This window comes from Vanellus vanellus (genome assembly GCF_965231255.1).
Source record: "Vanellus vanellus genome assembly, chromosome: 7".
Classification (NCBI taxonomy): domain Eukaryota; kingdom Metazoa; phylum Chordata; class Aves; order Charadriiformes; family Charadriidae; genus Vanellus; species Vanellus vanellus.
In genome coordinates, this window is record NC_138912.1 from 36,210,300 (window position 1) to 36,227,323 (window position 17,024).

Consider the following 17,024-nt stretch of genomic DNA (forward strand, 5'->3'; position numbering starts at 1 on the left):
AGGACAGAGAATGAAAGAGAAAATCAGGTACATGTGTCTGCCCATGCTAAAGAGAACAGCATAACGAAGCTTGGAGCAGGCAAGTTGGGAAGTCGAGAGGGAGCTGAGAAAGTGGAGGTAGCAAAAATAATGCACAGTTTGACAAGTGATTTGCAAATAAGCTTGTGGGAAACAGAAGTATTTAGAGAAGAAATAAAGATACCCTGGAAATATTGGCTAGTAAATATGAATAAAATGGGTTCAGTGATGCTTTCCTGAAAACAGCATTCAATAGTGACATTCACAGGTATAGGAAACGGGAGAGAAACTACAAAATCGGGGGGTTCCCAAATGAAGACAGAAACTGCCTTCACTTGTAATTCGAAGTCGGAGATCAGGTTGTTAAGATTCATGAAAGAGCCAATTTAGATAAGATTTCTTAAATACATTAATTATAATTTATTCTAATGTATTCTTTATCTAATAAACCCAAGGTATTTTATTGCTTCAAGCTTTTTTCTGTTTTACATGCATAAGGATTCAAAAATAGTGCTATTCAAAATTTAACCTCCAATAAATTTAAACAATATGGCAAATACATCGCAAAGACAAAATAATGGATGGTAAAGTATCAGGTTTGTTTTGAGGTTTATTTGAAATAACAGGATTCTTCACAGTGGTCATGACTAAAGGATTTAATTTTGATTCATGCCAATAAACCCTTTATGGTTCCCTGCTATATATTACAAGGGCTCGCTCCATTCTTTTTTACTGGAGCCAATAGCAAAATTCCACTGATTTCTATATGAAATAGATTTAATTCTCATATGTTGACCATATGTTGATATTTTACATTCCCACACCTACGTTGTAATAACATTCCTATATTCTGTACATTTTCAGAATGATATATCACAGCTCCATCACTTCTATTGCTTCCATCCTTCAGCTCATTTTATTCTCTTACTTCAGTGTACAACTTGGTTTGCTTATTTTCATCCCTCCTGTTCATGATCTTCTGTTTTTCAGCTCCTTATCTCTTCCATCTCCATGGATAATATTCCTTTGCCCTATCATATTTTCCCATGCCTACTTTCTTAAGCCTCTCCACATCTGTGGCTATGCCCCCTTACGCCTTTAGTTTCCAAGCTTTCATTTCCAGGATTCTGTGGCTGAGTCTTGAAATCCCCCCTGGAGGTTTGAACACCCCATGTCCATTCAATTTAACAAAATACCAAAATCCTTAGGCTGAAAATACTGCCTCTAATTCTAAATACAATAAATTCAGAAAAAAATTCCAATTCTGTTTCTTATGAAAGCCAAGACAAGGTCAAGCAATCAGATAAGAACACAGCCACAGCACCAGAAGCTTAATAAATGCTGTATGCTTTTGCTAGAACCTTTCCCATCTTTGCCGACTGCCCAGATACTCATCTGTAGCTAGAAGCATTCCCCTCCCCCACCAGTTCACATCTGTTTAGTAGCGAATATACTTCTGCAGTCTGGATAAAATAACCTATTTCCTGCAGATCTCTGTAATTGCTAGAGAGAAGCCAGAACCAAATTCTCAGTCTCATTTAAAAAAAACAACAACAACAAAAAAAAACAAAAACATAACAAAACACACAAACCACTTCCTTTTTAATCTGTAGTAACTTTTCAACTGCCGGTGACAATCAAAATAGAAATGTGAAAACATCAACATCCTAAACATTGGATTAAATTCTTGTCAGTACTGAAAAGAATTATTTTTTTAAAAATTCTGGTTTGCTATACAGTTTTGTAAATGCAACCTTTTGGCTACATTTTCTATGTAAAACATGTCTGGAGTTTTAGACTACCTTAATGAAAAGATATAGGGTCGCTGGAGCTCACCACCACCACTGCACAGAAATTTAACACTATGCAATTAAATTCAGCTTGCAGGACAGATGTTTCCTTGAATAGTAATTGCAATTTTAAGGCTTCTGAACTGTAAATATGAGATAAGCCAAGGCTTTTTGGATGCTCCTCTGAACCTGAACTCCAAACAATACGAAGTTCAAACATCACTAGTAATTAAACAATGCAGTGGTTTTTACTCCAGAATTGCTGTCAAAGAGATGAGAGCTGTCATTTACAAGTGCTGTGGTATTACTTATTTGAATTTTTAAAAAAGTTCAAAGAACAGGAGGTTTATATAGATAGAACTGTTACTGAGACACACACCGCTATCAGAAGAAAAACAGGAAGGAAAAATGCAAAGGAAGAAATATGAACAGGGATGTTCCTTGTTTAATTACTATGCCATAAGGGTTGACATCTCTGTTCCAGGACTATAACCTGAGAGGCCCGAAGTGATCCAGCACACCCAGACAGCAATAAAACAGCAGTTGGTAGCAGCTTCACCTGATGGTTACCAATGAGCTGTGGTATGAACTGGAGTGACCAAGAAGCCTCCTTCCCCAGATACTTACACTAAAAAGAAACATGGCAGGTGGTCAGATCCTGACCATTCTAGGAAATAGAGACAGAAGGGGACATACTTAGGAAGGGAAAAAAGATGCAACAAGAGAAAAGGGGTAGGTCAGAAAAAACTATCTGGGAGATTTTATAACAGGTCTGAATCTCACTAATTTTCTAAAAGGTGCAGAGTTTGCATTCTGCAGGAAAGATCTAGCTATAAAAACAACCAGTGCAGATCCTTCTGAAGAGTACCATCATTCCTGGTTCATATTTATCCAGAATAAGGGAGAATCGACAACGCAATTTCATACATCCTTTCAGAAAACAGAAATGGAGAACCCCACGAGCTAATTTTTTCAGAATGGAAACTTTACCAGACTAACCAAAATGCCGTTAATCCCAAAGTTGTTCTGTTTCTCTAATCTCAGCTAGGCCTTAGATCTCCTCCTGTGTGGCTTCCCACTCAGGCCTGTATGCGTATGCATGAAAGAATGCATGAATGCAATTGTCTACATTTCGTAGCAACTGCACGTGTAGTTTCCTTTGCTCACCTTACACTGCTGACCAACTTCCTGTAGAGTTGCTTTACTGCAAGGCCCTCGTGTCAGCATCAGAAAGAAATCAGAACAAGCCTATAACCATAATCAGCTTGTTTCTGACTAGAGATCTGAAGCGGTTAAAGTGCTCCTTTCTTCCCTTCTGCTTTCTTTCTATTCTGATGCTGCTGACAAGAGAATATGGTCAAATGTCGGCAATTTAGATACGTTACATAAAAAGGTACATGAAAAACAGCTACTGAGGATATGACCAGGTATTAAGATCACAACACACACATACTTTTCCAGTCCAACATGCATAAAACAAACCCTTTTCAAAATGTATGCAAGCCTCAGCTCTCATTCCAAACACACAGAGACAGATTTTAATTTTTACGAAGCATGTCAACTCATATCTTCTATTTTGATAGATGTGGCATTGAATATCTCCTCATTGACTATTCCAATCAAAATGTGGGCAACAGCACATTTGAAGCCACATTGTAAAACATTTTGTCTGGTTGTTTGGTTTCCATGGAAGTGTGGATAGGCATTAGTAATTCAAGGCCATTCACCACCTTTTGCTCCCGTAAAAAAAGGGGCAATAAAAATGTGACTAACTTAGCTACATGGGCAGAGAAAAAGTAAGGACCAGCAGATCTTCATGATTCCCTGTACAGCCAGAGCTTTTATACCATTTTTCCTTTTTGTATGCTCTTTGGGACGTCTCATGCCTTCTAGCCTCACCTTTTACTAACACGGTTCATTCAGCAAGAAACTCTGTATATCTCTCAGGCACATATGTCTGGTCAACAGAACACGAATGGAGATGGAAGTGGCTTTGCTTACATCCCATCTCCAGAATTTACGGTAGTCTTTAGGTTAGGTACAAAGAGGACCGCAGATGTTTTTGCCCTACAGTACGATGGGAACTCAAGGCACAATCAACCTGGGAGGGAGGGGATCAGTCTTGTTTACAGTAAGGCTTAATAATTGTGTATTGAAATTGCTACTCGAGGAGATCCCTTAGGGGCCAGCATTCTGGATGTGATCACAGGACACAGCAAAGCACTGTACCCTTTCCTCCATCACAACAGCAAACCTGCAGGAGACAGTATATATTCATTGCATCACAGCATCCAAAAGTAAACCATGCCCATGGAGACACCATCCAATATTGCATCGCATTCATGAAGTTAGGTTAGGAAGTACATTATGAGCTGTAAAAGGAAATGTTCAATAGTTTAAGAAAAGATACTGCTAGTGTTCATGAAGGGGGAAAAATCTGGAGCATTTCTTCTTGCTGCATGTATTTAAAATGCCAGTTCTTCCTCAGGTAAAGTCTTTTCATTGTTTTAAGAAAGCCCGAGGTGTTCATCCGGTGTTTTATCATGAGGAAAATAAATAAAACACACCCAAGGTGGCTACATGAAACGCAGAGAGCTCATGAAAGTTTGTGAGTGAAGAGATACAGATCACCAGACACCTATGATACAGTATGGTGTCCTTAACCTTATATCTTTCAAATACAAGAGTCAGGACAGAAAAAGATACATTCCACTGGGTTTCTGATTCTGTCCTATGAAGAGGCAGTTTTGTCACAGCTTTAACTGATATTCTTTTGATTCAGACAGTGTGATCACACGTTATGCTACATACATGCATCTTCTAAGCTGAATGTTATTTAGCTCTTCATGAGCTACTGAGATCTCATATGTAAGGAGAAAAGCCATCCATTTCCATGTTTATAATGGGACTTCCAACATGCATCATGTAGAGATGCAGGTGGGACATCCAACTGTATCAACTGATTGTGCTAATGAGAAACAGTTTTATTTTGTATTATTTCTTATTTCAAATTAAAATGCTTTTAAATATTACCTGTCTTCATATTTAGTTTTATTACATTTCAGTTAGTCTTCAAAATAACAGCAAGAGAACAATAAAAGTCACAAATGTAAGTTGTTCTCTTTAATTTTACAATGGACTGGAAATACGATTTTTAAATACTTTAAAGCATGACTCACAGCTATTATAATATAGTAACCTTTTTCATCCTTTGATTCTCTTAATATATATAAAAATAAATCTAATGGTACAAATACATACAATTAAAAATCTGTATTAACTTCACCTCTGATTCTATAGTATATTGTAAATAATTCTATGCTGAAGCATGTTCAAAATCCCCAAGAAAACAGTACAAAAAATTCCAGTAACTTTTCAGCCTAAAGAATTTGAATTAAACCTGCAATAGGGAAGCTTCCAGAGCTACCATAGCATAACAGTGAATCTACCGTGATCCAATATTTACTGAAAGCTCCTAGATTCAAATAGATGCTTATGCTACAAATAATAGGAAATGTGTTATACCAAAGGTATCACACCCACTGATATATTCAAGCAAGATCCACTAACCACTTTTAAACTTGAAAAGCCATTTAAATTTCATTTGAAATATTCCACATACGCCCAAATTGAGTCACCGCTCTTTCTCTTCCCTGATACATTGATTTGAGCAGACAGCAGTTATATTCTAAAGATAATTCGAGTTCAATCACATCCTAATCCTCACAAACACATTCAAGCACACACCTAGTCCTGGGCCCAGATCAAAGGCGGTAATGGCTAGGCTTAAAACACCCTAGCAAAGACCAGGGTTTGGGTGGAGTGGAGGGGGTAGAGGGATAGAGATGGAAGAGATTTTTTTTACGTGCAGCACTATATTTGGCATTAGCCAATGTTTTTAGACAGTCCGCTGCTTCAACATCAAATTCAGGCAAGTACAATTTGATTATGTCTTTTGGTAACTGGCTGTTTTTCATCTGTGTTTTTCCCCTAGATACCATTGTCTATGAACGTGTCAACATTTCTTGCCTATGATCAGCCCACGATAAGTTACTGTGGAGTACATCATGAACTGCTTGCTCACAAGCCCTATGACTCGAATAACCAGGAAGAAACAGTGGAAACACACCTAGAAACTGATCTGGGTCTGAGCACAATAACAACAGCAGCACGAATCAAGGAACACAGCCAGCAGCTGGCTTAACTGTTGGTTTTTTTTTGTGGTTGTCTTTTTTTTTTTTTTTCCTGTAGCAGAGGCTGCAACCAAATTCTATGTAACATTATGGACAGAAGTGAGACAACATATTATGGATTCTAGGATCCCTGTTCAAATTAAAAATGAATCACAAAGATTAATTGTTTCAAGTCTACAATTTGTAATTAGTTAAGTTGTGCAGTATTTTTTTGACTTCAGAGTATGACCCTTAAAGTGAATCTTTTTCAAAACTCATCCTACCTACCTGTATAAACTGTACAGATGTAATGTATTTTTCATATTGTAAAGTTTCAATTACCAAGAACAGCTGGTATGTACAGTACCATAATTTAATTACATCTTACTTTACAAGTTTCAGTTTCTAAAGTTTCAAATTAACAAAAGTTATTTCTTGTCTTATTAAGTTACTCTGTTTTGTAGGGATCATTTTGTTACTGCTTTTGTGCCCAGAAAACTTTGCAGAATATGCACCGTTTTTACCGTGTTTAACGTGTAGAATTTTATCTACTGGTTCCAGAAGTAATGCATTTACCAACAGGAGGGTTTAACTGTTCAGACTACTAAGAAATTCTTCAAATACACAGCCAAGTTTTCTTACAAATGAAAATAAAAAAAAAAGAAGTTACAATTCTCCTCAAGCTTACCTATTGCCTTGAAATACGGCCTGATTTCTAAATCACAACAATGTAACGATAAAATGATATATTTTAAAAACAAAGTTGATGTATGCAACTGTTAGCCAACGCTGATGATGTTTTGTAAAGTCTCACTGTTCTGCAAGACAATATGGCCAGGAGACTTAAATAGGCAGCTGTCTTTACAAAATCTGCTGTGAAAGTATAGCCTGCCAAATCAGGCATTTGTATTTCTACTTAAAGACAAATGGGCACAAAACCTACTTCTGGCAAAGATAGCTGCTGACAGACGTGGCAACAGAAACAAGCCCTTAGAGTTATACTGCTCCTAGAATGTAAAATGTTACTCAAAAGTAAGAAATCTCTACTTTGCTGAAAAACACAGTAATTCGGACCAAATGGTAAAGGTTAGTAGCCTTTCAACATGCTGATACATCAAGCTAAGAAAAGAAAATGCAAAACCTTTGAATACAAAAAGACGTAGTATTAAGTCTTTCACAATTACTACATTGCTTATTTGTCTACCGCTTAATATCTGGATTGAAGCATTCTTATATCCCATTCTTCGGTTTTAAATCTTCAAGACTTCTCAATACTGTATGAGAATAACTTTTATAATACCGCCATCATGTTGTAATCATAAAGGATTACAGAAATTAGAAACACATTATATCATGCCGACTAGGTGAAATATAAACGGAAACACGAGCCTTTCAAAATATAGGGAAAAAAGTTTCATATGGTGAAGCAACTTTTTTATAATAAAGAGAAATTATATAACCACAAATCTATTTTTCTGAATGTTTATCCCACCATATTTTCGTGTAGCTTCAGAGCAGAAGACTGAAATTTAAAATTAAAGTTCAACTCTTTGTACAAAATATAAAGCAAATATAATGAAAAATAGCTTCAAAATATTGTTAACGAATCTGCATTCACTATCTTTTAAGTGGAAACAAAGTGTCAAAACAGAATACATTGTATTGGTTATTTATTTAGCATCTTAGATTTTGTAACATATTTTGCATAAATTATTTGCTATTCAAAACATTATTTGTCTTTTTAGACTCATCTTAAACCTCCACAATTAAGTTTCTTATTTCTTTACTACACGGGTTCTTGAATTTCTGGTCATCTTCTACAGTGCTGGAATTTTACTATGCACAGTTTTAAAATACATTTTGCTAATTATAAAAAGAAACCAAAAATGCAGGTGTCATTCTGGAGTCAAGTGACTGTTATACTACAAGACGAAGTTAACCGCTTTATTTTAAAGTTATTTTTAAGGTTTCATGTTTAGGCATTCTGGTCATAAAAGAAGGCCTGAGCCGTTGGGATCAAATACTGTCCTCCCAAAGATTATTTCAGTTATTCTTACTCTGCCCTTCCTTTTCTTTACCTTGACCCACTACCCTCAAATACTTGCGGCGTGCGAACACTCTCCTGGCACTGATGCAGTTACTCGAAATGCACAAACATTCAAAGGCTCCATGTACTTCTAATTTATGACATGGGTATTTTCAATGTTAGACACTAATGAACTTTGGCTAAGGAACATGATAAAATATTTTCTTATGCCAAGAGTGTCCTGGTTTGAGGTAAAACAGAACCAATTTTGTTCAGTAACTTAGCTTCTTAGCTGGGCTTCTTAATCTTAAACTCTTAATCTCAGGGTCGTGGGTTCGGGCCCCACGTTGGGCGCCAATTAATCTGTCGTGGTTTAGGCCAAATCCACCACTGGGGACCCGAGGGACCCCAGACGGGACCGACAGATGCTCCCCTCTACCCCTCTATAAAGAGAGAGGCAGAGGAGGAAAAAGAGACTTAAGAGTTTAGAAGAAACTAAACTACTTTAATGAAATATTAATAATAAAATAAAAAGAAATAATGAAAAATATATACAAAACCGTATCAAGCTCCCGAGATGACAATCACGTCACCGGCTGGCACTGGGGCAGTCCCAGGCTGGACTCAGTGGCGGACGGGAACTGGATTCCGGATCTGGAGTCAGGATTGGGATCACAGGCAGACAGAGTCCTCCTCAGACGTCGGCCATTGAAGCAAGAGCCCCCTGACCCTTTGGTCCCTCAGCTTTTATACTGAGCATGAGGCAGATGGGATGGAATACCCTGTTGGTCAGTTTTGGGTCACCTGTCCTGTCCGCTCCTCCCTGCAGGTGGGACCCCACTATGCTTTTCCGCTTCCGACCCTCCAACGTGGCAAATAACGAAGTTGGTTGGCCTTGGCTGTTATGACAATAAGTATAAGCAGGAGCCTCTCTGCATCCCATGCCTGGGCATCAGCTATAAACAATTGGCCTTATCACTCTGAGAGAGTGAACAGTCTGCACAATATGCAGTTAATTTCAGTTGTTAGAAGAAGCCCGGCTAAGAAGCGAAGTTACTGAACAAAATTGGTTCTGTTTTACCTCAAACCAGGACAAAGAGAAACAAAATCTTTTTATGTATCTGGTTAAACAAGCACAACTGGGTATATACTCACATACACACAAACATTTCTCCTTTTGTTTCTTTTCCTCAATAATGAAGCATACGTTAACAAATCTAGTTTGTCTTGGATCTCTCCTGAAAGACTTGTAGTTTCAGATCAACATATCAATAGACAAATGGTAGAACAGCAGGGTCACAGAAGTACCAGTGATTCTGCACCTCACAGGTCTGCTATACGATCACCAATTTCCCGGGCATTTGTAGCACCAAATGGGCCACTCCAGTTCTCTGAAAGACAAATACAATATCCCAGGGCCCAAAGCAGCAGTGGAATACATGCCCACCCCAAATCTAGAGTGTCAAAACACAGGTTTCCATACATATAACTGGATACCATTTTGTTATTGGACTACATCAACCTGAAATCTGCCATTCTCAACAAGATGGATGTCTTCAAGAAAACTAGATGGCAGGTAGGCACCTTCCCTAAAAAATCCGTATCATGAAAAAAATCTAGGTTAAGCTAACCCAAACAAGAACTCACTCCTAAGGTCCTATGTTAGTGTACGCCTGCTTTCCAACAGATTATTGCCAGCTATATACTGACTCAGGGTGCACAGAAATAGTAAACGCTCCAGTTATGTGGACAAAAGCAAGAAGTGTCACCTAATAAAGCCCCAGTCTTCTAAGCTACAAGTTATCAAGAAGAAAGTAGGCTGAGCCTATGGGTCCAATATTTATTTACAGAGGGTCACTTTCATATATTATTTCCCTTTGCAATAAGGTCCATAAACCACAAACAGAGGTAGCCAACAGCATCAATCTCAGTCTTACAGGTAAGTGACACCAGCATACCTTGGTAGACCATTTTATCAAGAAAAAGCTGGGTGAATTCATTATGCTCGCAAAATACAAACCGATAGAGAGTATAACCCCTATCAATAAAAAAAAAAAAAACCAAACCAAAACGATTTTAAAAACAAATCTTGCTACAAGCAATAATTCACACCGCCCATCAGGGGATCATGCTTGTACAGCAATTTACAGGGCTGAAACATCCATCAGGAAATTGAGCATAAGTATCTGAACAGAGGTCCTATCTAAAGAAGGTGGTATATAAGAAGATAAATGATTAATCTGACAAATTACTGGCCTAAACCACGACAGTCTCAAGCCAGTATATAAAAAAGAAAACAAACACCAAAATAACATCTATACAAGAAAGCAAATGACTGTTTCAATTAAATAGTGATCAAAATTTGCAGTATAAGGCATGGTACAAACTATTTCTAACAGATTCAAGGGCCACCACTTATAAAAAAAATATATAAACACACAATTTTCAGAGATACATTGCAAACATCAGACTTCTTTTGGCATCATATAACAAAGAGAAAACATACCAGCCTCAGAAGCTGTGTACTAGCTTGCTTTACTGGCAGACACTCAATATCTCCCCTTCTCTCTGAAGGCATTTTTTATCTCTTACTGTTATTTCCAATCCTCAGACTGGATAAAAGAACAGAAATTGTGCACAAAACGTAATGTGAATGATAAAACAAACAAACAAATAAAAAAAAATACCTGCAAAGGAAACACTACTGATTACAAAAATAAAGGCAGGATTCCAGTATCAATGGAACTGTAATAAATTCTGGAAATTGCTTTATTAGCAATGTAGTTACTCAAAGACGGTTAAAGTAAACAAATTCCATGATCATGTATACTGCCAAATATAAGCAGCTCTATTTAGTTCCCGACCGATCTAGCAGAAAGAGTCAATTGAACAGGTGAGAAAGAGCAGTTCAATTCATGTTCCCAAGCCTGATCCTCTTCTCCTGAGGGAAAGATCTTTTTGCTCTGCAGTTTTGCATGGGTCTCAGGGGCCTGGGCTTCTTGAAGGCAAACCTTACCAGTAAAGGCATAAATATCTGTAAATGCATATAGTAATGGCTTTACTTGGTCAGATCAAAGGAACATAACCTTTGATCTCCCTGGTATCAATACAGGGTGGGGAACAAAGGGACTGAGAGCAGCCCTGCCAAGAAGGTACTGGTGGATGAAAAGCTGGACATGAGCTGACAATCTGCGCTCGCAGCCCAGAAGGCCAACCATATCCTGGGTTGCGTGAAAAGAAGTGTGGCCAGCAGGTCAAGGGAGGTGATTCTGCCCCTCTACACCTTTCTGGTAAGCCCCCACCTGGAGCACCATTGACCTGTTGGAGCTGGTCCAGAGGAGGCCACAAAGATGATGAGAGGGGTGGAGTACCTCTCCTCCTTTGACGACAGGCTCAGAGAGTTGGTGTTGTTAAGCCTGGAGAAGAAAAGGCTCCAGAGAGACCTCATTGTGGCCTTTCAGTATTTAGGGTTATTTTTAGTATTTCAGGCTTTAAACTGAAAGAGGAAAGATTCAGACTAGATATAAGGAAGAAATTTGTTACAATGAGGGGGGTGAAACACTGGCCCAGATTGCCCAGAGAGGTGGTCAATGCCCCATCCCTGGAAACGTTCAAGGTCAGGTTGGACAGGGCTCTGAGCAACCTGGTCTAGTTGAAGATGTCCCTGCTCATTGCAGGGGAGGTTGGGCTAGATGGCCTTTAAAGGTCTCTTCCAACACAGACCATTCTATGAATCCACATCTAGGCTCAATAACTTGTCTCAAACAGCAGCTAAAGATGAAACCCGAAGAAGAACTAAAGAATGGGGCAAGCACACAGCAGTATGTCCCCAGAATGCCCCTACAGTTCCTAACAATTTGTAGGTCAGGGACTTACTCAGACAAATGAGGTGTCTTAATAGTGCCTCTTTGAATATGTACATGGCTTCTTTGAAACCATATAAATTTGTAACCTTTACAAGTCCTGCAGAAAGTAAATTTACTTTGACAAGAAAAGCTCTTTTCTTTGTTCTAGTAGAAATGAATGATAGAGTAGTGTAACAACAACATTTTTCACTTCAATTTTTGACACTGAAATATGATTATCAAGTAATTAATAATGACAGACTGACAACTTCTAGGTAGCTTGAATAACATCCATCCAGTCACCTAAAGTATAGACATTATCCGAAAACCTGTAGATTTAATTATCAGATTTCCCTTGGAGGGGTTCTTAAAAATCAAGATTCAGCTCACCAGAAAGCAGAATGTTTTTTTCAGCTTTCTCAGGTCCGTTACAATGGTAAACAAAAAATAAGCCTGTTTCTCGCAAAGAATTGCAAAACACTTTTCAACATAGAAAGACACACATGAACCTCGTATTAGATACAAGTTTGACTGTATGATCCGTACTTAAAAGCAGATGTTTGTTAAATCTACCCCAAAAATTCTAACATTTAAGTGAATTAATAATTCTATTATAAAGTAACAAGGCCAAATGCCATTTTCCTGCTCCACCTAACTATAGAATCCGATAAATTTTAATTATAAAGTTTCAGAATAAATCAACATGAACATCAGAGTTCATGATTAATGTTATTTTAATGAACACCTAAGGAATTAACATTTTGCCACTAGAACCTTGCCAAGAATTTTTATCTAAGCTGAAGTGCAGTGTGTATAACTGTGAAAATCCCACATGGCATGGAGTTTATATTCTAATTTATCAACATCAATTTTGTATGTAAATAACTCATTCTTAAAACTGTCTCTTTAGATGGCTAACTACAAAGGAGCACCTGCTGTGTAATAGCAAATGAGTCTGCAACATGGAATTCTTAATACCCGGTTCTGTTACGTTAAAGCCCTAATACATTCGTAATAGTGGACACTTCAACATGTCACCACTATAGACACAACACATGTAATGATAATATACAAGTGAGCATTAATTAACATTGCATTAGTATGGAATTTCATTGGATTAACATTAATGTTTGATGATTGCCTTACTAATTCCCTTAGGTGAACTGACGTAAACAGGATGGATGTTACTATAATAAACACTAAAGGAATTTAAAATGTTCAGTTATATAAGAATATGGGTTTTTTTCAACTTTCATAGAGAGTAACTTCTACTTTGTATTCCATAAGAAATAGGCTTTTAAGGTAGATGCAATTCAGCAACATTTCTACTACAATCTAATCATAAAGTGATTGCACCAATGAAACATATTTCAAAGTTAAATAATTTAAACGTTGTACATACTAATTCTGTGCTTCTTAGAGAACAAAAACTCATCAACTAGAGATGAGAATACTCATTAAAAGAAAACGATGTGTCCCTCCAGCACAGTGCACTTCAATAATTTCAGTAGTTTTATACAAGAGTGTGTCATAAATGAGGCATGGAAAGCCATTAACTGAACCATTCATACTGAATACATTTTGTTGTCATTTATTCTTTCAATAGAAATAATGAAACTGATTTAGTTTACTAGTAATGATGATGCACCTCCCTTATACATCGTGCTGTTGGTAACGATATTTTTAAAGAACCTGTAAACTCACACAATTGGTCTACACTTCATTATCCGAAAGTTGCCTTCTCATTTCCAGGAAAGTTAAAAATACAGCTGTCAGTGACATATCTGAATATACAAATAAGATTCATAAGGAAGATCGGGTTTTTTTCTTGCCTTCTGCTTTATCATTATCTAGACAGTTCGTATTTCTTCTACTTAAACTTCTGGAACTTGCCTCTTTCTCCAAGTTCTAACTGTCACAACTGAGAATTCCAGAAAGAAAGAAATAAAATAAAACAAACAAACAAAAAAACCCACCCCAACTCTTCAGGCTGAATTACTGGAGAGAAAAAAAGCAGTGTTAAATGCCTTTCAGGTATCAATCTCCAGAGCTGAACAGGTTTGCTGCCTAGTGAGCACGTGCTAAAGCTTGTCTGACCAAGTGCCTTTTTCCTTCAGTACTAGATCTTGCAAATATAAACTCATAAATATGCTAATGCTGTAATATGCTAATAAAAATCAACTTTTTTTTTGTTCTACTACACAACGTGGTGTTGTCTTCGGTTTTGTTTTTTTTTTTTATCTCTTTGCACCCTAAATATTCTTGCTATTAGAATATTTTTCCTATATGCCTAACCTATAACCTAATTGCTACTTGCAGCTATTGGAGGTCTACATGCCATGGCCACCTTGAAAAATGCCATACAGGTTACTACTGACTACATGAGTTACGTAAGATTGAGAGTCTCATGATGTTTTAAGAGAAGAAAGTAAGATATTTTCCAAAACTTGAGGTTTCAGAAAGACAGATGCACTGCCTGTGAAGATGACCAGTACATTTAAAAAAAAAAAAACTTTTTAAAATTACATACTTAAATAGGAATGAAGTTAGTGAACCTAATCGGGAATAGGCAGGATTGATTAAATTTCTATTTCCATTTTTAAGACATTATAATTTGTAAGATTTGTAAGACAGGATTCTTAATCCTGTCCACTGTCTGGCTCAAACATAGCCCTTGCTATGCTACCTTTTTCCTGAAACTTTCTTCCATTTCTTTTTTTTCTTTGAATAACTCCTTGAATCTACAAAGAATCTTGCTGAAGATACCTGCATCCCAAACAGGCATAAAGATCTGCCTCTGTTCTGTGCTGCAGGATCAATCTCACGGTTTAAATTTAAAATGAGAACTCAAATGTAAATTGCTGCCAGTCTCTTCTCCCATATTCACAAGCTTTGGCACTTGTTCATTCTTTTCTTCCCTATCTATATGCATTCTGTCTCAGGATTTTTAAGTTCCACCTTTTCTTTAGCAAAGAAATTAAGAAACCCACTGAAATTAAGATCTGATTTCGGATCATTTACACTGCTAAATTAAATTCTAATATTCCTTCATGTAATATGCAAGGATCTTGCTAAAAAACCAAAATTATTCTAGGAAAAAGAATGAATTAATTTGTGCTTCCAGAAATAAGCATTAATGGCCTATTGTAAGACTTTGTGGTTTTCCTTTACAAAATTCAGAGGAGGGGGGGAAATTTATGCAGGTGGAAAAATTTATGCAGGGGCACTGCTAATACCACAAAAATACCACAGTTACTGAAATAAAACACTCATATTGCTAGCTGAAACGTGAAGTGATTTAAATGTAGAGATAATTCAGTGTTACTCCGGAGAGAGGATGCAAAGAAAGAGAATATAAACATCACAGATGCAACTAAGTTATGCTGCAGGAACAACAACAACAACAAAAATATATTCTCAAAAATTAAATGGAGCTAGAATAAAAGATATTTAAGGCTGGTTTTTAAAAGGAGGTACAGGCTAATAAGGCACTAAATAAAGTAGGAGATGAGAAGGATTAAATTTAAGTCTGGACTCAATACACACAGGCAAACAACCTGATAATGAAAAATGCTGCTGCCTTCCTCCCAAACGAAAAACATTTTCTTTCCATTTTCTCTAGTACTAAATATCTTCTGTATATCTGAGTAATCAGTAAGACAGTATTCAAAGGTAAATCATCAAGAGGGATAAAGAAGCTGGCCTTCTGTACGTGAACTAAAAGGAGTAACTGACCACAGAGAAAAAGACGACAACCCACATACACAAACATTTAAATCTCAATTCTCTAACTGTTCTGGGAGGCAAATAAACATCTCTACATTAGAGCCTCAATCAAGTGCTTTTATGTTAAAAAGTATTTATTGCTAATGACCTGTTTCACCTAAGAGGACTTTAGGGAAACCAAGGGAAGCGGAAAAGTAAATCAAAGACAGAATTATTAATAAATAAATAAATACTAATATACATAAAGACACCAAAATATCGTTTATATGAAAACTAGGTCAATTACACGGGGCAATGAGGACACAGAATGCTGCCTATCAAAAGCAGAGGTCCGCTATGCTTTAGTGGTATATTTTTGCATTCACATCACAGTTTTCCAGACTCTCAGTTACAAAGGTAACCTTGGAAAAATAATTAAAAAAAACTAAGCAAACATTATAAAAGGAAAATCTTTAACATATATACTGTAGCATCAACAGGTCAACTAAGCTGAAGTAGTATGAGTTGCTTTGTAAGTTTACTCTCTGGCTGCAGAGATAAATAAGCAAACCAGCTCCTGAGAATGAGTGTGAAATGGGCTAACTACCAATAACAACTCTGGAGATCCTTACAGTTATTTCCTACGCAAGGCCAGGATCTCCATTAAAGCTGTCCCCAAATGAATCAGCGTTTCAGTGAAAAACATTTTCTCCTAGGCCACAAATTTTAGGAAATACATCCAACTAGGAAAACATTTAATTCTATCAATACAGGAGATGGAGTAGATGTGCAAAATGGAGAAAGAAAGTAAGAGTAGAAGATGTAAGCAGTAAGAGAAGCAGATGTAAAGGGAAGACCAAAATGATTCAACTATGAATGACTTAACAAAACTGTGTAACTGGTCATTATGGTAACAGATTAAGATACACAAGTAAAAAAGAAGGAATGAAAATGGGAAGGCACAAATTAAGCTGCTCGTTCATATTGATTGGTCCCAAAGCAGTTTTAATCCTCTGGGAAAGGGGAGTGAACACGGCGACATCTAGATTCAACAAGCCGTCTACATCATCTGTCACGGCAGTAAAAATAGGTGAATAAGATGTTGCGTTACATCAGAAGGACAAGATAGTAACACAATATATATAAAGACAATACTATCTGAATTGATGTTATCTTTTCAGCTTTAATACGTCACTCTGTTTGGACATCTCAAGGTAGATCCATTATTTTTCTTCTGACAAAAAAGGGCTTTTACTTTGCAGCAATAACTCTCAAAAGAATTAGTTTTAAAAGATGCATTTTTCACCTTTCATAAAAGCACGCTAAAAATTGTAAAATACTCTGCTCCCAAAATTCTTATAAAAATAAGAGCTTTGCAATCAGATATACTTGATTTAAGGATAATGAAGCAGGTTTTGTGGGCTGCAGAACCTTATAAATCTTTTCTGATTTCTTCTGGGGTAGAGGG

The 17,024-nt window shown here is 36.9% G+C and overlaps 2 protein-coding genes across 2 annotated transcripts in view; one reads left to right on the forward strand and one right to left on the reverse strand.

The window, feature by feature from the left end:
- The window catches only part of LRRTM3 (leucine rich repeat transmembrane neuronal 3), a gene marked incomplete at both ends in the record, with an annotated part of 88,222 nt that extends 82,210 nt beyond the window's left edge, over window positions 1-6,012 (forward strand). The window contains one exon of the mRNA XM_082486593.1: window positions 5,803-6,012. Within this exon, the coding sequence (XP_082342719.1) occupies window positions 5,803-6,012 (210 nt within the window). The remainder of the gene's footprint in view (window positions 1-5,802) is intronic.
- The window catches only part of CTNNA3 (catenin alpha 3), a gene marked incomplete at both ends in the record, with an annotated part of 521,829 nt that overhangs the window by 360,293 nt on the left and 144,512 nt on the right, over window positions 1-17,024 (reverse strand). The window lies entirely within an intron of this gene.